The 27857-nt window shown below is 48.5% G+C and overlaps 2 protein-coding genes and 2 pseudogenes across 3 annotated transcripts; 3 read left to right on the forward strand and 1 right to left on the reverse strand.

Annotated features, from left to right (window-relative positions):
* Positions 1 to 1027: 1027 nt before the first annotated feature.
* LOC128940253 (olfactory receptor 6F1) lies at positions 1028 to 3303 on the forward strand. 2 transcript variants are annotated; one of them, XM_054281596.1, is made up of 2 exons: positions 1028 to 1117; positions 2359 to 3303. In XM_054281596.1, the coding sequence occupies exons 1-2, from the start codon at positions 1028 to 1030 to the stop codon at positions 3301 to 3303; spliced, it is 1035 nt and encodes a 344-aa protein (XP_054137571.1). The 2 variants fall into 2 exon arrangements, with proteins under 2 accessions (XP_054137571.1, XP_054137572.1); XM_054281597.1 differs by lacking the exon at positions 1028 to 1117 and adding an exon at positions 1431 to 1447 and having other exon boundaries at positions 2394 to 3303.
* Positions 3304 to 6868: 3565 nt separating this feature from the next.
* LOC128940204 (feather keratin Cos1-1/Cos1-3/Cos2-1-like) lies at positions 6869 to 7681 on the forward strand (annotated as a pseudogene).
* Positions 7682 to 13651: 5970 nt separating this feature from the next.
* On the forward strand, positions 13652 to 14456 carry LOC128940132 (feather keratin Cos1-1/Cos1-3/Cos2-1-like). Its single transcript, XM_054281436.1, is given in 3 exon segments — positions 13652 to 13687; positions 13690 to 13785; positions 14130 to 14456. Coding segments are annotated over 3 exon segments (459 nt in total).
* Positions 14457 to 25916: 11460 nt separating this feature from the next.
* LOC128940206 (feather keratin Cos1-2-like) lies at positions 25917 to 26685 on the reverse strand (annotated as a pseudogene).
* Between the last annotated feature and the right edge of the window lie 1172 nt (positions 26686 to 27857).

A 27857-nucleotide genomic window follows, 5' to 3' on the forward strand; every position in this document is an offset into this window, starting at 1 on the left:
ACTCAAGATGTCTAGAGGATGAGAAGTGTGTGGTCTAAGCCAGCTAACTAGTTTATCTTGAGTGTCAACAGAAGAAAAATAGGTGTCTGTAAGGCCTGTATTACCTGATCTGTGAGATAATTTTTTGTAAGGGTTGAACTAAGGCTTGAGAGTGACTGTTTCTCTCAGCTGATGATGAATGGAGCAAAGATGAGTACCTCAATAGAAGACACCTTTTCTAGAGTCAGGGGAAATAGTTTCCTCTATTAATACCTTGTCAGATTTTGAACTTAGTTCTTCAGTTAAAGCTGAAGACAGACGCCTTAGCTGCATTTAAAGGTTCTGAAATGAGGCAGGTGAGTCCTTTACTGTCTCTGTATTCATGTGCCAATAGTTGCCTTTAGTTACTTCTCACCCTGGAGGTTTCATGACCCCCTGCGTATCAGCACCAAAAGCTTGACCCCAGTCTCTTGGAGCATGGCTATTTCAGACATCCCCATGCCAGCTGAGTTCCTCACAAGGTTCTCATACCACAGCTGCAGCTAGGAGGCAAACACCCAGCCTAGCAGCCGCTTAGGGAATTGCATTGCTGTTCTTTAATTGGCCTGTGTGAAGAGAGAGTACCATTCATCTCTGACAAGCTCATAAGTCCTCCCAGAGGTCAAATTCCCTGGAGCACACCGGAGGGAAAACAGAAAACAGTCTCCAAGGTGTGGCCAGCTGGAGCTTCATTGTGTTAATGAGGTGGGTGTGGGGATGTTCTTATGCTAATGGTGCTGGCGACTCTCTGGTGCATGATCTCATTATATGAAGAGAGTTTACACTTTGTGCGTGTGCACACAGAGCTTCCTTTAGTGGAATTACAGTGGTGGCAGTGAGAGGGAAGAAGATCAGGAGTGGAAGCTGTCAGATCCTACTGAATGGAGAGGAAACCAGGTCAGGCAGATGCCATCAGCTTGAAGTGAGTCAGCAAGGGGAGAGCTGCTCGTCCACACACCTTCACCTGAATCCAGAGTTCCCCAAAATAAATCTACAATAAATCTTTGCAATGCTCTCCATTAGCCAAGGGGACCATGGCTACCTTGGGAGGATGGTGCATGAAAAAATGTCATTTGGATCATTTCCACTGGCAAATCTGGTGAGTGAAGCCTGCCCAAGGCGTGTGACACAGATTTCCAATGCCTTGCATGTTTAAGGAGAGCTGGTTTAAGAGAGACTTCTTTACTCTTTAAGTAGATGAGATTTTTAGTATATATTGCTGGGGAGGAAGATAGGAGAGAAAGGGATGATTCAGGTGGTGATTTAGTGCAACTGTCTTCCACATCCACCTGAAAATATGTTCTCTCTAGAGAACTAATCAAGAATTTTCCCTTGTCTGCAGCAACAGTTCAGCAGAGCTACCTTTAATGGGATTCAACTCAGAGGATTTTGCCTTCAGTCACTGAGTTGAGATGTCTAACACCCAGGTGCTTACTAGACTCCTGCCTTAGACCTTAGAGACAACCTGGCACTTCTTGAGAGCTTTTAGCCATGCTTTTAAGACAAAATGAGCCATGTCTCCCTCATGCTTTTTCTCTGTCTGTGAAGAAAGAAGTAAGGGGGGGTAAGCTGAGGAGCTGAGATAGGAGTATTTTATTTCAGCTTAGTCAGCAGAAATCCTTCCTCTGACTCTGAAATGGCAAAATTGCAAAGAGGTGGATCACACTCCGAGTAGTGATACTGAGAAGTAGACACCAGTGAGGGAAATGGAGGCATTTGCAAAAGCTTCCTGTTCTGAGGCTTAGAAAAAAGCAAATATAGGAGACCTTGAGTAGTGACTGGCGTACCAACCTGCTGCCCTGTGTGGCTGCATTTCAATCTCAATCCCTTGTAATAAACTGACATAGAAGAGGTGAGAAAATCTCTTGCAGTGTCACAGTATCATGATAGTATTTGTATTTCTCATTTGATGAAACCACACCTCAGTATTGCCTGCCTTGGAGACTACAAGTTATGTTATTGCCTTCCTATTTGTAGACAGCTTTTCCTGCCTTTTCCTTTCTACTTGTAAGAGCTTTTTCCATAGCTGGAGTGTCTCAGCCTGGTGTCCATATTTTCCTAAGTGGGATTCTCATCTCACAGAAGTGACTACATTCCCCATGCTGTAAAGGAGATGCACAATCTAAAAAATACTTCTCCAATTGTTCATTTGTTGGGGTATACCTGATTTTCAGGGTTAGATCTAGTTGTGTTTCATCAGGGGAGGATTTCTATGAAAATTTTAACATAGGAAAAGTGCCATTTTCCCATGCTGTGCACCAACCGCTTTTTTGGGGATGGTGATTTTTTTTCACTACTTGTAGCATGCAAACTTTCACAGAAACTTTCCTTTCTTTCCAGACAGACCTCAGCACTCGGAAGGACATGGCAAATAGGACAAGTGTAAAAGAATTCATCCTTCTTGGCTTCCCAGGGACATGGCAATTCCGAGTCTCCTTTGTGGTGGTGTTTGCACTGATGTACACCCTGACAGTGATAGGTAATGCATCCATCATTGCCCTTGTGTGGAGAAGCAGCAACCTACACACCCCAATGTACTTTTTCCTCTGCAATCTCTCCTTCCTGGAGATCTGGTACACTACGGGTGTTGTTCCCAAAGCCATAGGAGTCATGCTGGGGACTAGCCAGACCATCTCCTTCAGTGTCTGCATCCTCCAGTTGTTCTTTCTTCTCTCTCTAGGCTCCACTGAGTGTTTTCTCCTGTCTGTCATGGCCTATGACCGCTACCTGGCCATTTGCTGCCCCCTGAGGTACAGCTCCCTCATGAGCAGCGTCCTCTCTGTCCGGCTGGCACTCAGCTCCTGGCTGGGAGGATTTTTGGCCATTTCCCTGCTGGCCTTTCTGACATCCAGGCTGACTTTCTGTGGGCCAGATGTCATCAATCATTTTCTATGTGATATAGATTCCTGCCTTGCCCTCTCCTGCAGCGATACATGGCCTGTGGAGCTGGCAACCTTCCTGGTCTCCATAATTGTTGTGGTGGCCTCCTGTGTGGTCACCTTGGTGTCCTACATGTACATTATCTCCTCCATCATGAGGATCCAGTCAGGCCATGGCCGGAAAAAGGCCTTTTCCACCTGCTCTGCCCATCTCAGTGTTGTCACCATCTGGTATGGCTCCACCATGTTCCTGTATGTCAAACCATCAGCCCAGAACTCCCTGGATGTGAACAAAATAGTGAATACCTTTAACACAGTGGTAACTCCTTTACTGAACCCCTTCATTTACACACTCAGGAACAAAGAGGTGAAGCTCGCTCTGGGACGAGCTTTCCAGAAAAAGTGAAGTGACTTTTTTCACAGGGCATCAGTTGAACAAACAGATTCATCCCTGCCCTCCCATGACTTCTGCCCTGCAGAAGATCCCCTCCGAAGTGTAGGTCTGTGTGGGCATCCCAGGCACCGAGAAGCCACCAATGAGCTCATATCACCTTACAGCCATTTCTGGCTGGGCTGAGCCTCAGTTCTGCTCTCCCACCACCCTCTGTTCATACCCAGGTAATTCAGAATGCCTCCCAGCCCTTTAAAGTGCCGTGCTTGGAAAGGGTCACAAAAAAAACCAGAGCTCGAGGAGTGGTACTCCCACAGGTTTCTACCCCAGTTTGCCAGGTGCTTAATTTTGTCAGGGTTTGTCTGAATCTCCTAAAGAAATCCCAGCAACTTTAGGAAACGTTGCTTTAGGAAGTAGACGTGTGTTTCTCCATTTAGCCTGATGTTTTGTGATGTATCTATGCCACATTCTTGTAGCTATTTCATCATATTCTTTTAGCTATTTCATCATAAATCATACAATTCAAGATAAAATTTGGCAAGGTCTGATATCCCTACTTATAGCCATTTTTTCCTAGCATAAGACTGCAAACAAAATTTGCATAATTCCTCTTCTTTCCTCTCCTTAGTATCTGAATCTACTCTCTTATTTTTAATTAAAATTATGCAAAACTGCGTGCTTCATTCTAGATGTGTCAGGGCATTTCCACATCTAAAACCCCACATCATTTTTAGCAGTACATTGTTCCACCCATTTTGGGCTTTGTTGTGGAAAAACTTTAATGTGATTGGCAAAGCACTCAAAGTGCAGAGCTGTGGAAGGCTGGCTGGGAAGCAAGCCTCCCTTTACACTCATTGGGAGGACATTAGCACTTCCAAACAGCACTTGCTTTTCCCCTCCCAATTTTCATTTCAGAACAGATTAACCATGTTCTCAAAGCTTTTCTTTTGGCACACTGACAGTGAGGATAGTCCATGTAACCACTTCATAATGAGGAGGGATCAGCTCATCATGGTAAACAGACCTTTATGGAAAGTGTAGGGTTAATTTCACCTGAGCATAGAGCTCTCCAATTGAGATGATTGAGTCTGAACTGAACATTTACTCCTCCCTTCTAGAAGCAATGGCACTTCTGGGGGAGATTCCCAAACCTCCTGCATCCACCTGGGCACTTGGCATTTAGTCCTGTATCCAGGCCCAGGCACCACTGCCCAGGGCACAGGCAGATTCCCACCCTTTGTCTGCTGTGCTCTTTTTCAATGGCATTTGGGAAAATGTCTGGGACAGCAGAAAGAGTCTGAGACTGGATTTATCCTCAGACAGACACCACTGCTTGTCATTTCTGCCTAGGAATGGTGCATTTTGGAAAGAATTGTGTGTTTGGAGTGTTGAATCCCTCTACAGTCCTGGAAAGCAACAAACGGCAGGATCTGAAATGTCCAAGACATCCAATACACAGCAGAGTGCAGGACACTGAGACCTGCTGTGAATTCCTCATCAACACTGCTTAGAGCCCTCTGAGATAAACAGCAGCATTCAAAGCCTCACACAGGGCTGTCAGAACAGATCCTTGTCACTTGGGAGAGGCAGGTTATGCTGGAACAGCAGCAGAAACACAAATGAGTACCCTGAGGTTTCTTGGGCAAAGGGGATGATGCTCCATGAGCAACAGATTCCAATTCAAAGGGTGGGATCCATCTGGGAACTCAGCACCCTTGAGCTGAGTTTCCATAAGAAGTGCTGTAGTGGGGTTGCCCAAAAATAGGTCCCCAAATCATTCCTTTAGCTCATGGGAGGAGAGGAGGTCACTGAGATGTTTACAGCTGCTGGACAGAGAAACTGGCACAGACTCAGGAACATGGGAGCTCCCTCCAGCACTGGTGATTTCCCTGAAAAGGAGAGACATGAAAAAGAGTGGGACCACTCTCTGGCAGTGGATGAGTGCAGAAAGAATCTTGTCCAGAGTCTGGCTGGTGGCTGTTTTCCATTTGCTGATGCAGGGTAAAGGAAGAGCCCTTCCCATCTTGGGCTTCTGTGACCACAGTGTCAAAATTGTAAGGTTTTAATGAGGCCTCCTACCAAAGGCCTCATTCTCCAGCTGTGGCCATCAGTGGAGGCCCGTGGAGATGAAACAGGAAGAAGAGCCAGCAGGCTACTTGCTGTGAGAATTGCAGTGTTATTGTAAGCAGAGAACATTGACAAGGTTCTTTCGGCTTGTTAATGGTGTAGCCTCCAATAAGTCTGCCCCAAGTCAGGTTTATTGGACAGTTTTTATCATCAAAATCCCTGGATCTAGAAGCAACTGTGAAAATCACAGGAATATGTGCTGCACCACAGCATCCACTTCCAGAGATGGAGCAGCCAGATCTCCTCTAAACAACATGTGCAGGGCCTCACCACTCTCAGAGGGAAGAATTTTTTCTTAATAACTAGTACAAATCTATTCTGTGTCAGTGGGAAGCCATTCCCCCTTGTCCTGTCACTCCATGCCCTTGTAAAAAAGAGAGAGTTCATCTCTTGTATCCTCTTTGGGCACTGCAATGTGATTTAAGGTATCCCCAGTACCATATTCAGGCTAAACACATTCATCTCTCCCAGCCCTGTCTCCATGGCAGAAGGGCTGCAGCCCTCTGAGCAACTTTGTGACCTCATCTAGACCTATTTCAGCACCTTTACATTGGGGACCCCAGAACTGGACACAGTGCTCACTGGGGTCTCACAAGAGCAGAGAATTGGGGGAGAACCACTTCTCTATAGCTGGTAGTAAATCTTCTTCTGAGGCAATACAATTCTGGGATGCAATTCCAGGGCTGCATGTGAATGTTGCTGGTCATGTCCAGCCTCTCATTCACCAGCACACCCAAGTCCTTCTTGGCTGGGCTGCTCCCAGTTTACTCATCACCCAGACTGTGTCCATCCTTGGGGGTGACCCAAGTCAAATTCAGGACCTTACACCTGGCCTTCTTGACCTTCATGAGGATTTCATGGGCCCACCTCTCTGTCCTGATGAAGTCAAGTTTGTAGGAGCACAACACACTGTGGGCTCTGCTGAGGACACCTGGGGACAACTGCAGCAGGGTTGGGGCATTGTGAGGAAGGACAAGGAGCCAGACAAGCCCATGACATTTTCTGTGCTGCACAAAGAGGGCATGAGTTAAAACAAGCCAGAATTTTCTCCTGATAGCAGAGTTAGGCACACTGGGGTGAAAACCAGTTGCCAGTTGCAGAGTCCATGGAGGGAAGAAGTAACCACAGGGAGGGAAAGAGAAAGATATGACATATCCTCATGCACAGGAGTCCTTGGGCAGCCAGCTGAGGATTGCTGGAACTCAAACAGCCCCACCAGAGTTATCCAGACTGTAATATTACTTGCCCAGCCTGGGCCAATGCAGTACATAAACTGAGTTTTCTGCCTGCACTGCTGCATTCCTGCCTTAGAAATCCTGGGGCCTTTAATCCCAGGGATCAGAAGAAACCTTCACTGGGGAACAGGCACGGAACAAACCTGGAAATGAAAAGGCAGCAGTGTAGGAAATGAAAGCACAGCCCATATCATTAGGTGTGCTGGTTTGCATTCAAGATGAGCTTGCTGGGAAATTGTTACCTCTGCAAAGGCTGCCCCTGCTCCTGCGGCAGTCAAGGGCAGGTATAAAAGGCAGCACAAATCTCTGCTCTCTCATCCACTTCTCTTGCTTCCTTCTGCTTGGGAACAAGGTGAGTCTGAAGCCCCTTCTCTTTCTCTGCCAAAGTGAGATCTCTGCTTGGTGGGTATCTCGAGTGATGCTGGCTTTCTCATATTTGGGGATTGGAGCATCTGGTCCTGAGAGAGGAAAGTAGGGAGGAGGCTGGCATGGGGAGAGGCTGGTGACGGTGGTGCCTTTTGCTTTCTTTGCCTGGGAGAGACCTTCCTGAGCCAGGCTGCTCTTTGTAGGGCTCCTGGACCAGTCTCCAGCTTCCCATTCATGGCGGTCTTGGCTCTCTTGTGATGGGGTAACCAGGCTGCTCCTCACCCACCCACCCACCCACCCAGCTTTGTGCTCTGTTTCCTCTCTGTTCTCTTTGCCAGGTGCACCTGCAGCCTCAAGCCATGTCCTGCAACACCCAGTGCCGTCCCTGCCAGCCCTGTGGCCCCACTCCACTGGCCAACAGCTGCAATGAGTGCTGTGTCAGGCAGTGCCAGGACTCCACCGTGGTTATTCAGCCACCTGCTGTGGTGGTGACCCTTCCTGGGCCCATCCTGAGCTCCTTCCCCCAGAACACCGTGGTGGGATCCTCCACCTCTGCTGCTGTTGGCAACATCCTCAGCTCTGATGGAGTTCCCATCAATTCCGGGGGCTTTGACATCTCCTCCATCACCAGGCGCTACGGTGGAAGGAGGGGCCTCCCCTGCTAATGGTGCTGGTCTTGGGAAATATCTCCAGGATCTCCAGGCATGGTGCTGGACAAAGGAAGAATCTTCAGGTCATTTCTTTCAGAGGAACTGACCATCTTTAGTTCCTCCTGAATATGCTGGAAAGAAGGGCCCAGCTCAGGCACTTCGAAAGCCCTATGTCTTTCCTGCATATCTCCTTGTTTCTATTTTCATTGTTTCCTTCTGCTCCCCTCGGCTGCAAGGATCCTCCAAGCCAGCCTGCACTCTACAGGGAAGGCAAATGGATGCCCTGCATCAACTTCACCATGGCCAAGAGGTGAAGTGTCCTGCTTGTCCATCCAGAACCCTGCACTGAGGGCCTTGACTCCTTCTTTAAACTCAATAAAGATTTTTGCATCTCAGGCTGGGTCTCCAGGTTTTCCTTCACTCCCCATATGCCCTTGCAAGCTGCCTGGGTAAAATGGTGTTGATCCTGTAGAGGAAAAGGTGACAATGTGGTGAGATCCTTCATCCAGAAAAATGTGAAGTTGGGATACACTCAGAGGGTCTTATGAGGGGAAGAATTCTGGGGCAGGATGCAAAACATCCCCAGCTGAAAGGTGATCAGCCCGTTCCCTTCAGTGTCTTTGCCCAGATATACCCTCAACACCTCCTACAAAAACCTCATATAACAACTAGAATTTCATGGGAGGTCCTGGAAACAAACCAACCTGCAGGATCATGGGAATGCAGCACCTCTTGCTCTGGTCAGTGCTGTGCTGGGGTAGACAGAAAATGTTCCCAAAGGATGTCAGAAGTGTGGTTGTGTGGAATGGCCTCAGGCCTCATCTCCATCTTCACTCCACTGCCCAGTCTCAGACCATGGCCAGCACAAATGGGCAGCTGGGATCAGTTCCTCATTCCACATAAGGCCCATGGGAGGGCTCAGGTTTTGGCAGGCATGCAGGCCTGGCACCACTCACAAGTCAGCTCTGGGATTAACAACCCTGGGCCTCACACTGGAGTCCCTGTGATCCCTCATGGGCCAGGGCAGTCCAAGGACAGTAATGGAAGCCCACAGACCCTTCACTGCTGGGAGGTACCTTGTCACTCCCAACCACAGATGGAGTAGCTCTGCTCAGGCTCAGGGCCTCACAGGCCCTGCTGTGTAAGGTCCTTCTCTGGATCAGTGCTGTTCCAGAAAAACTCTGTGCAAAGTCGTTCTGAACACACTTAGCAGTATCTGTAAGCTGTTTGTGGAAGACAAGTTTTGTTCACAAATGTCCCCCTTGCTTAGTCTGATGCTCTTGAGCATTGTTTTGATCAAAAGCACATCAGAGGCCTCAGTCAGGAAGGGCTGGATAAACAGAATCCATTAATCCATCCATCCATCCATGATGGAGATGGTGTAAATTATCCTTTCCCCATCTGGGAGTCTGGAATGCAGACAGGTGTCCTTTTCTTTTAGAAAGTGAGGTTTTAAAGTCCTTTGATGGCATTTCCTCCTCTTGCCTGTTTGACCAACAGTCAGTCAGGAAGACAGAGGTATCAGGGCACTGAACACATCTCTCTTGGCAATCAGGTTGATGGGGGACTGTGTAAACCAAGTTCTGCAGGCTGCAGTTCTAATGAATGTACCCTGTGCATACCTGTTGGAAATCCTCATATTTTAGCCATCCCTTCACTGTTTATAGACAGTGGGTAACAGGACTGATGACAGCATGGCACAGAGTGCCCCCAGAGAAAGTTTGGCCTACTAATGTACAACATTCTTCATTCTTTCCATGATGTGGTCATGGCAGTAATCTCTGAGTTTCTGTGAAGAACATCTGGCTTCACTATTAATGTAGACATTTAGTTGTTTGTTTTTTTTTTTCCCCTGTGATTCTCCAAAATTTCTTTTTTGACTCCTACCCTCAGATTAAGTGAGTGATTAAAAGGTTGGGACATCTCAGATGTCTACAGCTCCCTGAATGTAAGGAAGGAGATGATGAAGGCAAAGCTAAGCTCAAATAGCAGCTGAAGCATGAAGGGACCAACAGGAAAAGTTCCCTGAACACTTTCCTGCTGGAGATTTAGGGAAGAGTCTCTGCACTCCTCCATCTCTTTGGCCAATGTTCTTGTGATGCCCAGCCTCATTTTTTCACCCACAAGACCTGCACTGCTGTCACTGGGTAAATTGCTAACATAGGGGTGATCCAGCTCCTTGCTCTGCCTGGCACCCTTGGAGTCCCCCACTCTCTCTCTCTGCTCCACAGGCAGACCCAGGGCACAAGCAGCACTCCTACCTGGGGACACTGTTACATCTGCACCACAGAGTGACTGCTGGGGCACCCCATCTGCCCAATAACCCTGTTCATTGGCTTCCCCTCTGCAACACACAGTGTTTGTCCTTCTATCCAGTGCACACCAATAACATTTACTGTGATTTTTTAATTCAGTGCCTTTTTGGGCCAAGATCTTAGCCTGACACAGCTCCAGGCTGATGATCTGGATCAATACATTTGACATTGGCTCAGGCATGAAGGAAGGTTGTGTCCCACGCCTGGAAGCACCAACAATTCACTGGAAGCAGATCCATTTGGACACGGCCTGAACAAGGAGAGTAAATAGGATTCCTTATTCTTTCTCCAGGATAAACCAAATCCCATCCTTTTGAACTCTCTAGCAGCTGTGTCCTGACCTAGTGAGGCAGGCAGAGAGGGGCTGCCCATCATACTGAGGCAGTGCAAATCCTGTCAAACTCAACTAAATTAAGGATCTAAATTGGTAGTCCTTGTTGGGGCTTGGCATCACCGTCCGTGGAGTATGAGCTCTGAAGGATCAGGACAAGCAAGGTTCAGGAAATTGATTGATTACAGTGTCTCTTTTTGGACACATTTCCAGGAGGTTGATGCCATTACCTTTCAGCTGCATTATCTTCCTGCTGCTTTGCAGAGCTCCTGCACAGAGCTGTGGAGAGTGTCCCTGCCATGAGCAACAAAATCTGTTTGTGAGGAGAGACACAAAAGGACATGGGTTCATATACACCTGTCAAATATGCACCTGTGCTGCATTCACATTAGTCTGGTTGCACACAAGAGCACCAAAGACATGAACACATGTAGGAGGAACACACCCTGCTGTGAACTCTGCTGAGGACACCAGGAGACAGGAGCAGCAGGGCTGGAGCCGTGTGGGGAAGGGCAAGGCCCCAGGCAAGCTCCCAGCATTGTTTGTGTGCTCACAGACTGCTCAGAGAGTGGACAAGTCAAAACAAGCCAGAAGTTTTTCCTGAGGGCAGAGTTAGGTAGGATGGGGTCAGAGCCTGCAGCCCAGTGCACACACACGGGGAGACAACGAAAAACCATCAGGGTGAGCTGAGGAGGGAGGAATAGGGAAGGACATGACCCATCCTCACGCACAGGAATCCTTGGGCATCCAGAAGCAGACTGGATTTTTAAAGAGGCAATACAAAGGACCCAGGGAATCACAGACTAGTACACCTCACCTCTATGCCTGGGGAGATCATGGAACAGATCCTCATGAAAGCAGCTGTAAGTCATACTCAGACAAGGAGGTGATTCAAAACAGACAGCAAGACTGCTCTTAGGGCAAGTCATGTCTGAGCAATCTGGTGGCCTTCAAAGATGGAGTGACTGAAACACTCAGTAAGGGAAGACTGTGTCATTTTCCTAAACTTCTGTCAGGCCTTCAACACAGCGCACACAAAGTCCTTATCTCCAAATTGGAGAGATTGATGTAGTGGGTTGACCCTGGCTGGTTGCCAGGCACCCACCAAAGCCACTCTGTCACTCTCCTCTACAAGTGGACAGGGGAGAGAAAATATAACAGTGGTTCATGAGTTGAGATCAGGACTGGAAGAGACCTCGCACCAAATACTGTTACAGGCAAAACTGACTCAACTAAGGCATATTAATTGAATTTATTATCAATAAAGGTAGGGCAGGATAATGAGAAGTAAAATAAGTCTTATAAAAATAACCCAAAAATCTGAACATCTGCCCCCGACCTCCCCCTCCTTCCCAGCTTTACCTCCTCCTCCCCCCCAACAGAGCAGGGAGACAGGAATGGGTCTCATGGTCAATTCATCACAGGTTGTTCCTGCTGCTGCTCAAGGAGAGGAGTGGGGTCCCTCCCATGGGAAAAGTTCTCCATAACTTGCCCAAAATGAGAAGGAGCCTAGGAACCATATCCCACAGGCTATGGCTCCCTAAGAACTGCTACAATGTGGGGCACTCTTCCATGGGGTCAGTCCTTCAGGAACCCTCACAAAGTCATTCCAGCAAACCTGCTCCAGCATGGGTTCCTCTCTTCACAGGTCCCTGCCAGGACTCTGCTCCAGCAGAGGCTTCCCTCTGTGGGCTGCAGGAGCACAGCTGCCTCACCGTGGTCTTCACCATCTCAGCTCTGGAGCCTGGAGCAGCTCCTGCTCCTCCTTCTCCACTGGTGTCTGCAGAGCTGTTTCTCTCACATATTCTCACTCTGCTTTTCTCTAGCCCCAATTACAGCCATGCAATATTTTTTTTTTTCCCTTTTTAATGTGTTATTCCTGAGGCATCACTTTCATTTCTGAAGGGCTCAGCCTTGGCCAGTGGTGGGTCTGCCTTGGAGCCAGCTGGCTTTGGCTCTGCTGGACACCAAGGAAGCTTCCAGCAACTTCCAACAGAAGCCAGCCCTGTAGCCCTCCTGCTACCAAAGCCAGGCCATGCAAACCCAATACCCATGGATTTGAAGGGTGTACTATTGTGACTGTGAAAATGGCTGGATGGACACAGCTTTGGTCTGTGGCTCTATGACCACATGGAGGTAGGGGAACAGGGGCTTGTCTCAGGGCTCTGTCTTGGGACTGCTGCTTTTTAGTATTTTTTTCAGTCACAGGGATATTAGATCAAGTGTCCCCTTGGCATATTTGCAGATGACACAAAGCTGAGCTGACACTACAGAAGGAGATTTCCATCCAGGAGGAGATTTCCATCCAAGAAGGCCTGGAGAAACTTGAGTAGTGGGCCCATGAGAACCTGATGAAATTTAAGAAGTTCAAGCGCAGGGTGCAGCACCTGCATTAGGAAATCCCACGCATGAGGACAGACTGGGAGATGAACCCATTGAGAGCAGACCTGTGAAGAAGGAATTGGAAGTTCTGGTGGATGAAAACCTGGACGTGAGCCAACAGTTTGCACTTGCAGTCCAGAAAGCCATCCTGGGCTGCATCACAAAAGGCCTGACTGGCAGGGTGAGGGCAGTGATTCTCCTTCAGCATGAGAAAGACATAGACATGTTAGAGCAGGTCCAAAGGAGGCCACAAAGATTCTCAGAGGGCTGGAGCAACTCTGCTCTGAAGACAGGCTGAGAGATTTGGGGTTGTTCTGCATGGAGAAGAGAAGGCTTTGAGGAGACCTCATTGAGGCCAGTCAGTGTGTGAAGGGGGCTTACAAAAAGATGGATGCTGACTTTTTACACAGGCAGATACTGATAGGAAAAAGTGGAATGATTTAAACTAAAAGAGGAAAGATGTAGATTTGATGTTAGGAACAAATTCCTCATTAAAAGGGTGGTGAGGCAATGGAACTTCACATAGAAGCTGAGGCTGCCACATCCCTGAAAGTGTTCAAGGCGATGCTTGGATGGGGCTTGGAACAATCTCATCTAGTGAGTGTCACTGCTTCTCTTTATGAATGAGTTCCATCCAGACCAAGCCATTCTGTGATTATGTGATTCTATGATTCTATGAGTGCTGCAGTTTCTTCCTGAAAATAACACTTCAAACAACCCCAGAAGAGTGATCAGGATAGCATCACTTTCCTGGTCTGGGCCCATGCAGTACATAAACTGAGTCTTCTGCCTGCACTGCTGCATTCCTGCCTTAGAAATCCTGAGGCCTTTAATCCCAGGGATCAGAAGAAACCTTCACTGGGGAACAGGCACGGAACAAACCTGGAAATGAAAAGGCAGCAGTGTAGGAAATGAAAGCACAGCCCATATCATTAGGTGTGCTGGTTTGCATTCAAGATGAGCTTGCTGGGAAATTGTTACCTCTGCAAAGGCTGCCCCTGCTCCTGCGGCAGTCAAGGGCAGGTATAAAAGGCAGCACAAATCTCTGCTCTCTCATCCACTTCTCTTGCTTCCTTCTGCTTGGGAACAAGGTGAGTCTGAAGCCCCTTCTCTTTCTCTGCCAAAGTGAGATCTCTGCTTGGTGGGTATCTCGAGTGATGCTGGCTTTCTCATATTTGGGGATTGGAGCATCTGGTCCTGAGAGAGGAAAGTAGGGAGGAGGCTGGCATGGGGAGAGGCTGGTGACGGTGGTGCCTTTTGCTTTCTTTGCCTGGGAGAGACCTTCCTGAGCCAGGCTGCTCTTTGTAGGGCTCCTGGACCAGTCTCCAGCTTCCCATTCATGGCGGCCTTGGCTCTTTTGTGATGGGGTAACCAGGCTGCTCCTCACCCACCCACCCAGCTTTGTGCTCTGTTTCCTCTCTGTTCTCTTTGCCAGGTGCACCTGCAGCCTCAAGCCATGTCCTGCAACACCCAGTGCCGTCCCTGCCAGCCCTGTGGCCCCACTCCACTGGCCAACAGCTGCAACGAGCCTTGTGTCAGGCAGTGCCAAAACTCCACTGTTGTTATTGAGCCACCTGCTGTGGTGGTGACCCTTCCTGGGCCCATCCTGAGCTCCTTCCCCCAGAACACCGTGGTGGGATCCTCCACCTCTGCTGCTGTTGGCAACATCCTTAGCTCTGACGGAGTGCCCATCAACTCTGGGGGCTTTGACATCTCCTCCATCACCAGGCGCTACGGTGGCAACAGGTGTCGTCCCTGCTAAAGATGCTAAGAGAGCCCCAACGAGACATCCTGAGGAACTCAGAACACGGTGTTGGGCAGAGGATCTTGTTTTGAGTGCTGTTTGCACAAAAGCTGACCAAACTTGCCTTTCTCTCCCTTTCCATTGTTTGCATTGGTTCCTATGTGCTTCTATGTTCCCCAAAGGCCAGCTTGATAGTGACCATTTGGTTTCTCCCCTTTGTGGGGCAGGTTGACTAATATTATGTAGGAACTATTCCAGAGCCAAGGAGTGCAGACTCTCTGCTGCCCTTGGTGCTGCCTGTGCTGCTGACCTCCACTTTCAGTGGCTTTGTTTCCTTCTTTCATTTCATTAAAGTTCTGCTGCATTCAAGTCTCGTGTCTGTATGGTCTTTCCCTCGGTTGCACTTCTGAATGCCAAAGAAGAAAGGTGTTGCTCAGTTATGGAAGTGGGTGAGGGCATAAGGAGACCCTTCTCCATTCACAGAGCAACGGAATTTTGGGGCACCATGGAGGAGCAGCTATTAAGGGTACAATCTCTTGGACCTGAGGAAGACATCCCCTGGTTGCTCTGCTTTCAGACACCATCAAGCCTTGTCTTGATGTATCTTAGCTCATAAATACCCAGAAAGGTGGGAGACCTTGAAGTAATAGCAGCCCCATGATTTCCTGAGGAAAGGTGCTCCTGTCAGTGCTCCTGACAGTGCTCCTCTCCTCTCCCTCTCCTCATCATTGCTGGGTGACAGTGATATGCCCTATGGCGTTTGTTAAGTGGTTTGTTCTGTTCTCCATGAGTTGGTTTGTCCCTGGGTTTTACCCTCCCTCAAAGCTGTCCCTCCTGCCATTCCCCACCCCTTGTTCCAGCTCTTTCCCTGCCTGTCAAGGCAACCCAGCCCCTTATTCCTGAACCTTCCCTGCCACTCTTACCTTGGGCCAATCCCAGACTGCGACACCCCTTTGGAATTTCCCTAAACTTCGACGCCCCATTGGCCCATGTGACTCACCCTCTCCTCCCACCTACCCTGATTGGTTCTGATCTGTTGATGTAATCCCCTCACTCCTCCCCTGATATCTCTCTATTGGTTGTTTTTTTTGTATCCACCCCCTGATTTGTAACTGTATAAAATCCAAGCCCAGTCACACTCAAGAGTTTTTTATTCCTGATGTCTTCACTAGGAATAAGCTCTTCTCTGTTGGAACCTCAACACCAGAGAGCCTTCTCCTTTTCCTTTGCCCAACCCCTGCTATGGCTGTGACATTCTTCACTATAGAGCAAGCAGCTCCTCAGTTTCAGTTGCAGGTAAAATCCAAATCTCAGTTGTTTCCTCACTCCTGGAGTGGTGCCAGAATTTCTCCAGTGGTAGCCCAGGATCCAGTGGCTGCATCACTGGATTAGGTAAGGGAGTGGAGGAGAATGAAGAGATGAAGCTGTCGGCTGGACCCAGGAATTCTTGTTTCCCTTCACAACTGTTGCCTAATGTCTTCCTGATGGCCTTTAGCTGCTGAGTTGCCAGGGGAGACTTCATCAGCTCCAAGGAAAAGGAAGAAAAATCTCCACTGCAGGGAATCCCATTCTCTGTTTCCTCCACCTATTTTCCCTGAGTAGACTGCAAGATTTTCTAGAGAACAAAGGAGGACTTGGAGGCCCAGGCTTGGATGCAAAAAAACTTTATTCAGTGTAAAGAAGAAAAGGAGGTAGCTCACAGAGAGCATCAGATGCAGCCACTAAGATGCAGTAGAGCTCTTGCATAGTGTGCATCTGCTTGCCCAAAAGAGGGAGGGAGGGTCATATGTCCCCATTAGACTGGCCTGAGGAGACACAGACAGCAAAGAAAAGAGGAAAAAATGGGAGGGGAACAATGGCTTCATATTGTAAAGACAATGTTCCAAATCCTTATCTCCTGCCCAGGTCTGTCTTCTGATGTCTTGGAAGCTCTTGCCGAAGGATGTTGCCAGCAGATTTAGCAGGGACGGCATCTGCTGCCACCATAGCAGTTGGTGATGCAGGAGAGGTCAAGGCCCCCAGAGCTGATGGGCACTCCCTGAGAGCTGAGGATGCTGCCAACAGCAGCAGAGCTGGAGGATCCCACGGCGGTGTTCTGGGGGAAGGAGCTGAGGATGGGCCCAGGCAGGGTCACCAGCACAGCAGGCGGCTGGATGGCCACATGGGAGTCCTGGCACTGCCTGACACAGCACTCAGTGCAGCTGCTGCCCAGGGGGCAGGGGCCGCAGGACTGGCCACAGGGGTTGCAGGGCTGGCAGCAGGACATGGCTTGAGGTCACAGGTGCACCTAGGATGGAAGGAAGGGAGAAGCAGAATGTGAGGACACATGAGAAGCAGCACTGCACCCACACACCATGCAGCCAAGGCACCTCCTGGCCCACACTGCAGTGCCCAGCTCAAAGCCCAGGAGCCACTTCAGCCAAGTCCCAGCCTCTCTCTGTCTGAACAAGACCTTCCTTCCCCGGCCCTCTCCCAGCACAAGGAGCTCCCAGCCCTGCACTACGACAGCCCCTCTCAGCTGAGACCTCCAGCCAGGCAAGAGCTGCTCTTGAAGCAGCAGGAGGAGAAGAGGCTTTGCACTCACCTGATTCCTGAGGAGGAGGAGGTGAGAGAAGTGGATGAGAGAGCAGAGACTTGGGCTGTCTTTTATAGCAGTTCTGAACTGCCTAGGGCGCAGAGGCACCTTAGTGGAAGCCATAATTTTCTGACCAAGTCATGTCAAATATGCACCATTCCAGGTAATGGTATGAGCCGTGTCCTGGTTTCCTGCACTGCTGCCTTTTCATTTCCTGGCTTCTGCCACGTGCTTGCCTAGGTAAAGATCTCATTCTGTAAGTGCTGGGATGAGCATCTCAAGGATTTCTGAGGTAGAAGTCTCAGATCAAAGTCTGTTGGCATTCCTTGTGGGCAGGTGATGTTCACTTGGATACTTTCTGAGCGGTTTGGTTTTGTCTAAGTTGTCAGGAAATGGTCACTGCTCTTGTGCTTGTTGCCTACACACCCAAAGACTGCCACGTGAGGGGACACGACAGAGCTTCCTCCCATCTGCTCTTTCTTAGCACTTGTTTTCTGTGTCTCTCCAGGCCAGTCTAAGTGGGGATATTTTGCCCTCTCTCCCTCTGCATGGCAGGCAGATGGACACCACGCAGGAGCTTCACTGCATTTTACTGATTGCCCCAGTGGTCTCCTTTTCTTCCTTAGACTCATTAAAGTTGTTGTGCTCTCACGCCTTGGCTTCCAAGTTCTCCTTTGTTCTGTGGCAACTCTTCCAATCTGCTCCTGTGCAAAGCTAAAAAAGGCAGGGGGTGGGAGTCCCTGCAGTGGATTTTCCTCTGTCTTCTTCCCTTTGGAGCTAATGAAGACAACCTTGACTACTGCGCAAACAGAGGCCACCAATGAAATCACAAGTTCAAAGGGTGGCAGCAGTAGGCATAGGATATAAAAATTCCTTTGCCTTCAGTCTTGAGTAATGCTCTAATCCATGTTATTGCCCAGATATCCATGGTCTCCTGCATGCAGATAAGCATCTCTTCAAGGCACTGCTGGGCTCAGAATAACTCAGGTACAGAGTGTCCCATGAAACCTGTGAGGTTCCACACATGCTCCTGCCCTCAGTTCAGGACAGAGACATGATCTTTCTCCATCTTACTGGCCCCTGTGCACATCTTGCTATGTCTAGAAATGAAGGCTTCATCTGCTCCTGCTGAGACCCAAGTGGTCTCAGTTGCCAGCACTCAAATAATCTCCAGTTCCTCTTCACTCAGTGTGTGACCCTCATGGACAGCCCCTCCATGTTGGTCTTTGTGCTGAAACTCTCAGTGCTCATGGTAGATGCCATTTAATCACTAAAATACTGTGATAAGGTCCTCTCCAAAAGTCCTGTTCTCCAGGGAGAAAAGGCTACACTCCTTCAGTCTTTCCTCATAGCATATCTTCTCCAAATCTTTGCCTTTCTTTGACACTTACAATGGGGTGGGAGCAGCTGCTGGATCAGGATCAGCAGAGGCCACATCAGGGGACTTGGATTAAGCAATTGCTTTCTTGGGTGCAGGTGGGCCAGTCAGCAGAACCACCTGGGTGAAGATGGCCACAAACCCAATGTACATATGACCAAGGTTTGCAAGAAGCAATGGTTTTCCTGGTGACAAGGAAAGTCTCCATCAGCTTTGATGCAGCAGTGGAGGAGTGCCAGATCTTCACAAAGGAAACATGACGAGGAAGAACAATTGCAGTAAGGTCTGAAGGAACCAATTGCTCCATGCAGGGCCATTCTTCACTAGGGTTAGCAGATACGTGGAGAAGAAAAGGTTCATTGTATGTGTAGTAATCCCTGATTGCACTGATCTTTTGATTGTCTCATTCTTAATTGTCTAATTCAAATGCCCAAGACTCCTGATAGCTTCACAGTCACAGAATCATGAAAATGCCTGCAAGATCACCAAGTCCAACACTAAATCTAACACTGCCTGCTCTACCACTAACCCATGTTCCCATGTGCCACATTTACACTTCTTTGAAATCACCTCCAGGAATGGTGACTTAACCACCTCCCTCAACAGTGTGTTCCAATGCTTGATATTGAATTTTTCCCTAATATCCAATCTAAACCTCCCCTGGTGCAAGTTGAGACCAATTCCTCCGGTCTTATCACTTGTTACTTGGGAGCAGAGACTGACACCCACCTTGCTACAGCCTCCTTTCATGAATTGTTAGAATGATAAATTTTCCCCTTGGCCTCCTTTTCACCAGACAAAATAAATCCAGTTCTCTCTAAAAGGTAGCTCATAGGCGGAGGTTTAATCACATGTCACTGGAGACAGGAGAGAACACAAAATCTGAGTACCCTTAGTACAGAACTAGGGTCAAACCTCCCAGCAGAAGCCCACCTGAGTATAACACTGAGTGTTGATCACAGAGTAATGAAGGAAGCAAAAGAAAAACTGTTTCATGTCACGTGCAGAACCTTGGACATGTGTACAAGAAAAATGAGAGCAGGGTTGATTTCTGGCAACCACCGGAGTCCTGAGGAATGACACAGGTACACATTACCTGGATGCCACTGGCCCTTAATCTAAACCTTCTTTGTCCACTGATGTCTTTCTGCCCTGAAATCCTTGATGCTGTCATCCTGGCACTTTGAAAAATGACCCTTCATATGGGAAAGCACGTGGCAGAAGCCAGGAAATGGAAAAGCCACAATGGAGGAAACTGGGACACAGTCCCTACCATTAGCTGGGACAGTTCAGATTTGACATGAGCTGGTCAGAAAATTATGACTTCCACTGAGGTGCCTCTGCACCTGAGGCAGTGCAGGACTGCTATAAAAGGCAGCCCAAGTCTCTGCTCTCTCATCCACTTCTCTCACCTCCTCCTCCTCAGGAATCAGGTGAGTGCAAAGCCTCTTCTCCTCAGTCTCTTGCTGCTGCTGCTTCAAGAGCAGCTCTTGCCTGGCTGGAGGTCTCATCTGAGAGAGGCTGTCATAGCGCAGGGCTGGGGTGTGCTTGTGCTGGGAGAGGGCAGGGGAGAGAAGGTCTTGTTCAGACAGAGAGAGGCTGGGACTTGGCTGAGGTGGCTCCTGGGCTTTGAGCTGGGCACTGCAATGTGGGCCTTGGCTGCATGGTGTGTGGGTGCAGTGCTGCTTCTCATGTGTCCTCACATTCTGCTTCTCCCTTCCTTCCATCCTAGGTGCACCTGTGACCTCAAGCCATGTCCTGCTGCCAGCCCTGCAACCCCTGTGGCCAGTCCTGCGGCCCCTGCCCCCTGGGCAGCAGCTGCACTGAGTGCTGTGTCAGGCAGTGCCAGGACTCCCATGTGGCCATCCAGCCGCCTGCTGTGCTGGTGACCCTGCCTGGGCCCATCCTCAGCTCCTTCCCCCAGAACACCGCCGTGGGATCCTCCAGCTCTGCTGCTGTTGGCAGCATCCTCAGCTCTCAGGGAGTGCCCATCAGCTCTGGGGGCCTTGACCTCTCCTGCATCACCAACTGCTATGGTGGTAGCAGGTGCCGTCCCTGCTAAATCTGCTGGCAACATCCTTTGGCAAGAATTTCCAAGACCTCAGAACATGGTTCTTGGCAGAACATGATTCTGGGCAGGAGATAGAGCTTCTGGACATTCTATTTACAGCTTTAGGATGATTTCTTTCTCCTACTATTCCATCTTCTTTCTGTGCTGTCCATGTGTCCCCAGGCCAGCCCTGGGGACCTGTTTGCCTCTTGTCCTCTTTAGGACAGGCAGATGGACCCCCTGCACGAGCTCCACTGCATCTTAGTGGCTGCTCCTGGTTGCCACTGTGAACCACGTCCTTTTCTTTACACTCAATAAAGTTCTTTTGCATCCAAGCCTTGGCCTCTGAGTCATTCTTCATTTTCTGGCAAGCCTTCCATATTGCTTAGGGAGATTGGTGGAGGAAGAAGAGGATTCAACTCCCTTGAAGCTGACAAAGTCATACCTGGTACTCAACAGCCAAGGGTCATCAGGAAGACCATGGCTCCAAAGTTTGAAAAGTTGTTTAGGGAAACAGCAATGTCTGGGAACAGCTTATAACCTCACTTCTGTTTTCTCCTCCCCTCAATTATCTTGTCTGCAGTCCATGGCCTGCACATAGGAGCATGGGTAGATGAGATACACTCCCTCAGCACAGGCAGGGCTTAGCTGGTATCCCAGACATGCAGGGCTGAGGTAATTGACAAGTTTCCTATCAGTTATATGCAGGCTAATGCAGTGGTAAATGAATTTCAGCTGAATTTGTGCAAATGTCTTAGGGCTTTATTATAAATTTGTGACATTTCTCACCTGTATGAATGTATGTAATTTGTCCATCGAGTTCTTTCTGGATGAGGCCTTTGGTCAAACCAGTGCCCACTGATGCTGGGTCAACCTTTGACTGACAGTCCACACTCACTTTGTGTTTGCACTGTACTGTGTTGTGCTTGTCTCCAGAAGAGAGAACAAGGATGTTTGTTGCAAAAATGGGTTGCCTACCTCTGTATGGCCCCTTCTCCAGCCACAGCCTGTTTTTTCTCATGGTGCCTTCTTACCAACAGCTGTTGTTTGGCTCCCTGGATATCTGTTATTGGTGTTTGTGACACCTTATCATCTGGGCTTCTGCGCCACCTGTGGCTCAAACATCCATATGGACTTGGACTGAAAAAGGAGAAGTAGAGAAAGATATAGAGAAGGAAGAAAAACTATATAAATTATCTGTGAATTTGGGGGTTAATTTCTTTATAATCCTCCAAATTTTAATATACAATCTGATTATGAAAATAAAAGACAAAAAGGTTAACATCAGAAGGACAATCACAGGGTGCAACATTTTATTAAGAACTTCAGTTGCTCTTGGTGACCATCCAAATAAAATGTGCCAACAATTGTGTTCCCAGTCTTTCTTTGGTTGCTCCATCACCCGGTGGATTTTTCTACATGAGGATGAATAGTAATCAAAATTTTCTGTCCATTTTCTCCAGCTACCTTCAATGGCATTTTTCAAATCCAAGTGAGGTTCATTCAGTAGGAATAGGCTGCTGCTCTTAAGACAATGCATAATTAAATCATAACAATTGGTGAGATATAAGAGGACCTTAATAACTGAAATCACATCCCATAGTGTCAACAAAGTTACAAGCACAAATACTTGCATGTACAATAATGTTGTTTGCACATACAAAATCACAAGAGGTTCTCACACAAGCACATCCATTCCATCAGGCCCATCTCCATTGGGATTTAATCCTGACACAGTGATTTGGTATATGATATATACTGAAGCACCATGCACTGTTTACAACATAAATTGTGGCTTACAATTAGTGGGGTCATAAAAGAAAATTAAGAATTGCTACTATTATCTAGTTGCTATGAGTAGAATTCCCTTTTGCATTATCCCAGGTTACCTTTTGAATGCCACCTTCCTTTGTAATTGCTGCTCCAGTAAATTGCACCCACAGGAGAGAAGTGGGCGTAGTGCAGAATGCATATGGTTACCATATTGATTAACATAAACAAGAGCAGTCAGGGTTTCAACCTGTGGGTTGAGCTTGTTGGCATGTCGACCAAATTTGGTTCCTGCTGGCAATAATTCCTCCAACAAAAATGATAAGCAGTTCTTTGGTAAGTAACTCAATTTTCAGTGGGGTGTGCTGGCGCAATTCCCAGTAATGTTCCTGGAAAGATAAAACAGTACAAGTCTCAGCAGAGCTGGCCTAGACAGGTTAACCCTTAATTGCTCGAAGTGTATAACCATGGGTGAGCCTCTGCTCCAAGAGTGGCAGTTGAACTGGGACATTTCCTACACTGATCTTGCTGGGAGGGACTCTCACCATCTGCTTGGGTGCCTCAGGAAAAGCCTGGGACCCCAGTGTGCTCCCTCTCTCTGGAAGGAGCATCTCCTGGCTGTTTACAGGAGCCCTGATGCTGCTGCCATCACCAGGACATCACATGGGACACCTGAGAGCCGGGGGAAAACTCAAAACAACCCGCTTCCTCCACCTTCGCTCTCCTTTGCCAGCTGCCCAGCTCCACTGTTTTCTGCCCCTGCTCTGGTGGTTTTTGCCACATTTTAATTCAATTCCCCATCTCTGCCCGGACCCCCACTGCTCCTGCCATGGCTTCAGGGGTTTTTGCAATGCTTCATTTGCCTCCATGAGCCTGGTCACCTCTGTTGTTCCAGCTCACCACTCAGAGGTTCCTCCTACAGCGCATTTCACCATCCATAGTGTTTTCAGGAGATAACCAAAAACTCCACAACTTTGTGAAAGTTGTAAAGCTGGTATGTTTATACAGCACCGGACGCATGTGGAGATTGCTCTCCTTAAAAGACATGCGTACTTCTGGGAACTTCAGTTCCCCTTTTTATTTACCTCTCAAATATGTATGCATACAATTTCACAATAGGTTCATACATATTCATTTTTACGAATTTCCCATGACATGTGCCACTAGTTCTTCCTTATCAGAAAGAATTCCTAGGTCAGGTTGACCTGCTCTTACAGCATTCTCTCTGTCTTTCTTTATCACCTTCTGCCTCCCCTCCCTTATCTCTGTCCTTCACTGAAGCAGTTTCTCTGAGCTTAGGCTTTGCAGTCAGGCTACATAGCTGTGTTCTCTAACCACAGACTCAAAGATGTACATTTCACCTAAATCAAAATGGTTTTCTACTCTGGAGAATTTCGACTCTGTCTCAGTAGCGGCACTGAGACCGGCTGCTCCCCGTGACTTTTGCAAATGGAGCCACCTCCCCTCCCCTCCACCGCCATCGCCGCCATCGCCTCATGAGGGAGCTGAGCTCGCACCACAGCTCCACCTGCTGGCGCGGGGAAATCATTGCACCCGCCCTGCCCAGCCAGGAGCCAGCAGCGCCCCTGCTGGCTGTGCCCGGAACTGCACCGAAGGGGAAAGCGCCTGTGGCTGAGAGAGGCCGGGCCTGAGTGTCTGGTTCTGTTTGCTGCTGTTGTTTGTTTGAATTGTTATTAATGTATTTATTAGTAAATGACTGTTATTCTTTTTCCTCCATCTTTGTCTGACACCCCATATTTTCAAAGTTATAATAATTTGGAGGGAAGGGTATAGTATTTTCCATTCCGTGAAGGTTCCCACCTTCCTTGGCAGACACCTGTCTTTTAAACAAAGACAATTGTCAATATATGGTAGAGTGAAAGAGAAGCAAGAGAGAGAGATTAAATGAGAGAAAGAAAGGAAGACAGGTCACCAGTGCTGGCTCAAGAATTGATTCAGCTGATGGAGTATCCAGGCAGAACAAGGCCATTTGTTTCAGAAAAGTGCTGTCCTGCCTCCACATGGCCCCTTCTCCAGCCACATCCCATTTGTTCTCACAGCTTCTTAGCAAGAACCCTCAGGTGGCTGCACAGCCATCAGTCTGGGTTTGAGACATGAACAAGAGTCCCTCCTCTTCTGTGCTCCTAGACCAGTGCTCAGTGAGGAGGACATAGATGGTGTCTGTGCCATGAGCTCTGGGCAGGAAGAACATGGGGGGAACCAAACAAGATCCATGGGGACATTATGTGCCTGAGCTGTTATTTTGAGCCCAGCTGTGCCTTCAGGAGTTTCTGAAGATGCTGTGAGAAAAAACAGGATGTGGCTGGAGAAGGGGCCATACAGAGGTGGGACAGCACTTTCCTGGAACAACTAACCAACCTTGCTGTAGCTCCTGAAGAGAAGCAAAACATGAAACAATACAAGGAGATGAATAAGGCCACAATGTGCACATGGGCTGTAGGGGGATCAAGGTCACCAAAAACCCCTGAAACTTCCAACCCATTTCCAGAAAAGTCTGAAAGAACAGACTGTGTATGAGAACTCGTTTGCATAGAAAGCAAGAAACCTATAATTGGGGTAGACAAATCTATCCATGAAAAGGTATCCCTCCAAATCTGGGCACTGGCCTCAGGACCTTGGACATTCACTGGACTGGACTAGCACAGGTGGATAGATGCTGGTACCAGGACTGACATCTCACCCACTGGATTGATGATGGTACCAGGACTTTTTTTTCTCTCTGGTTCTCTCTCTTTATCTCTTCTCTTTCACCAAGCTACTTAATCCAAAACCCACTGCCATGTGCTTATATAGTATGCCTGGGACTACTGTAACATAACCAAGATCCACACTAAGTGTATAATTTACAAATAAAACATTGGTTTTTTATGCAGACCCTCTGACTTTTGCCATTCCTTTTGACCTTGAGCATTTATGAACTTTGAGTGTTTTCTACACCTTAAGGGTGGGACCCCACGGCCTGTGTAACTTGATTGGCAGATGCTGATCCCAATTTCTACACCACCTCAGCCCTGCATGTCTGCACAGCAGCTGGGTCCTGCCAGATGCTGAAGGACTCTGTGAGGTACCTGTCTCATCTGCCTTTGACCACATGTGCTGCTCATGGGCCCTAGACTGGGTAATGCAGGGGAGGAGGAGGAAGAGATGAGGTTGTGGGCTGGTCCCAGACATTGCTGTTTCTCTTCCCCATTCCTGCCACCCTTTGGAGCCATGTTTTCCCTGTTTGTCATTGGCTGTGGAGTAGCCAGGGATGTTCTTCATCAACTCCAATGGAAAAGGCAGAAAGGAAAATCCACTACAGGGAGTCCTACACTCTGCCCATCCACCCTCTACCCTGAGTAGACTGGAACAGTTGCCACGGAAAGAAGGACAACTTAGAGGCCAAGGCTTGGATGCATAACAACTTTAATGAATGTAAAGTAGAAACAGAGTTGGCTCACAGACAGCACCTGGAGCAGCCACTAAGATGCAGTGGAGTTCCTGCAGGGTGTCCATCTGCCTGCCCGAAAGAGGGAGGGAGGGCAACGAGTCCCCCTAGGCTGGCATGGGGAGACATGGACAGCAGAGGAAAGACAAAAAAAGTAGAAGGGAACAATGGCTCAGACACTAAATACCATGTCTTAAATCTCTATCTCCTTCCCAGATCCAGGTTCTGAGGTTCTTGCTTAAAGACTTTAGGCAGCTTTAGCAGGGACGGCATCTGTTGCCACCATAGCAGTTGGTGATGCAGGAGATGTCAAAGCCCCCAGAGTTGATGGGCACTCCGCCACAGCTGAGGATGTTGCCAACAGCAGCAGAGCTGGAGGATCCCACGGCGGTGTTCTGTGGGAAGGAGCTGAGGATGGGCCCAGGCAGGGTCACCACCACGGCCGAGGGCTGGATGGCCACATGGGAGTCCTGGCACTGCCTGACACAGCACTCATTGCAGCTGCTGCCCAGCGGGGTGGGGCCACAGGGCTGGCAGCAAGGCTCACAGGGTCTGCAGCAGGACATGGCTGGGGGTAACAGGTGCACCTAGAATAGAAGGAAGGGAGAAGCACAAAGTGAGGACAAAGGAGAACCAGTGCTACCACCAAACACCCTGACACCAAGGCACCTCCTGGCCCCCATTGCACTGCCCAGCTCAAAGCCCAGGAGCCACCTGAGCCAAGTCCCAGCCTTTCTCTGTCTGCACAAGACCTTCTCTCCACTCTGCTGTCCCAGCACAAGCAGCTACCAGCCCTGGGCTCTTGTAGCCCCTCTCAGCTGAGACCTCCAGCCAGGCAAGAATTTGCCTTGAAGCAGCCGGAGGAGGAGGAGAGGTTTCCCACTCACCTGATTCCTGAAGAGGAGTAGAAGGAGGTGAGAGAAGTGGATGAGAGAGCAGAGGCTTGGGCTGCCTTTTATAGCAGTCCTGACCTGCCTCAGGCGCAGAGGCAACTTAGTGGAAGTCATAATTTTCTGACCAGCTCATGTCAAATGCAAACTATCCCAGCTAATAATGGGGCTGTGTCCTGTTTTCCTGCACTTCTGCCTTTTCATTTCCTGGCTAATTCCGCATGCTTTCCTATATGAAGATCTCTCTCTGTAAGTGTCAAGATGAGAGCATCAATGATTTCCAAGGCACAAAGACGTCAGCACAGGCAGAAGTGTGAGATTAATTGTTATTGACATTCCCTGTGGGGAGATGATGTTTACCTCTGTCATTCCTGTGGTCATGGTGGTGGCAAAATTTTCAGAAAATGGTCACTGCTCTTGTACTTCTCTCCCACGTGCCCAAGGACTCTGCTGTGAGGGGACATACTGCGTTTCCACAACAGAGATTCAGCTAATGATGTTTCCTGGCCTTATTTGAATGCACAGTTTTTTGTTTGTTCCATGAAGATATGTGTGAGTACACGTGTGTTAAGTCTAGACTTGTAGTAAAATGCCTGGTGAAATTAACGAGAAGGTAATTCTTGGAGGTATTCAAAAACATTATTAACAAGGCAGTCATTTTTCACAACAAGTGTGAGTTCATGAGAGGAAAGCCCTCCTTGTCAGACTTAATTTCCTTTCACAACAAGGTAACCCACCTAGCTGATGAATGGAAGCCAACTGATGTAATCTTTTATGCAATTCTCTGAAGTTTTTGATACCATTTCTCACAGGATCCTTCTGGATAGAAACATTGTGTGATGGGTGAGCAACTGGCGCATGGGTCAGGCACAAAGGATGACAGTGGAGGGGTCACACAGAGTGAAGAGGTCCTGGAGATGATTTGAGTGCTGGCAATTGAGACCACTGCTCGGGTCTCACTAGGAGCAGGTGAAGCCTTGGTTTCTGGACATAAGAAGAGCCAATCACTAATGGCTCTGAAGATCAGCATGCTGTTGGCCAAGACTGGGCCGATGATAGAAGTTGGTAATGCCTCTCTGATGATGATATAAGAAGAAAATCAAAACAAAGTCACACAGTTTTTCTCCTTGTTGAGTTGAGAACATGTGAGGGAAACAACATGGCAACACCAAGATTAGTGGAGAAGGAGGGGCAGGAGGTGCTCCAGGCGCCAGAGCTGAGATTCCTCTGCAGCATGTGGTGAAAACCATGGTGAAGCAGCTGTGCTCCTGCAGCCATGGGGATCCACAGGGGATGCAGAGATCCACC

Source organism: Melozone crissalis, unplaced genomic scaffold (assembly GCF_028551555.1).
Source record: "Melozone crissalis strain CALT ecotype California unplaced genomic scaffold, PUWL_Pcris_2 ptg000032l_1, whole genome shotgun sequence".
In the NCBI taxonomy this organism is placed as follows: Eukaryota; Metazoa; Chordata; class Aves; order Passeriformes; family Passerellidae; genus Melozone; species Melozone crissalis.

What these genes read in the sequence shown, in the direction of transcription:
- LOC128940253 (XM_054281596.1), top strand. Translation starts at nt 1,028, where the DNA reads ATGCTCTCCATTAGCCAAGGGGACCATGGCTACCTTGGGAGGATGGTG. An exon ending in CATTTCCACTGGCAAATCTG is followed by an intron (nt 1,118 to 2,358) that starts GTGAGTGAAGCC and finishes CTTTCTTTCCAG; the next exon opens with ACAGACCTCAGCACTCGGAA.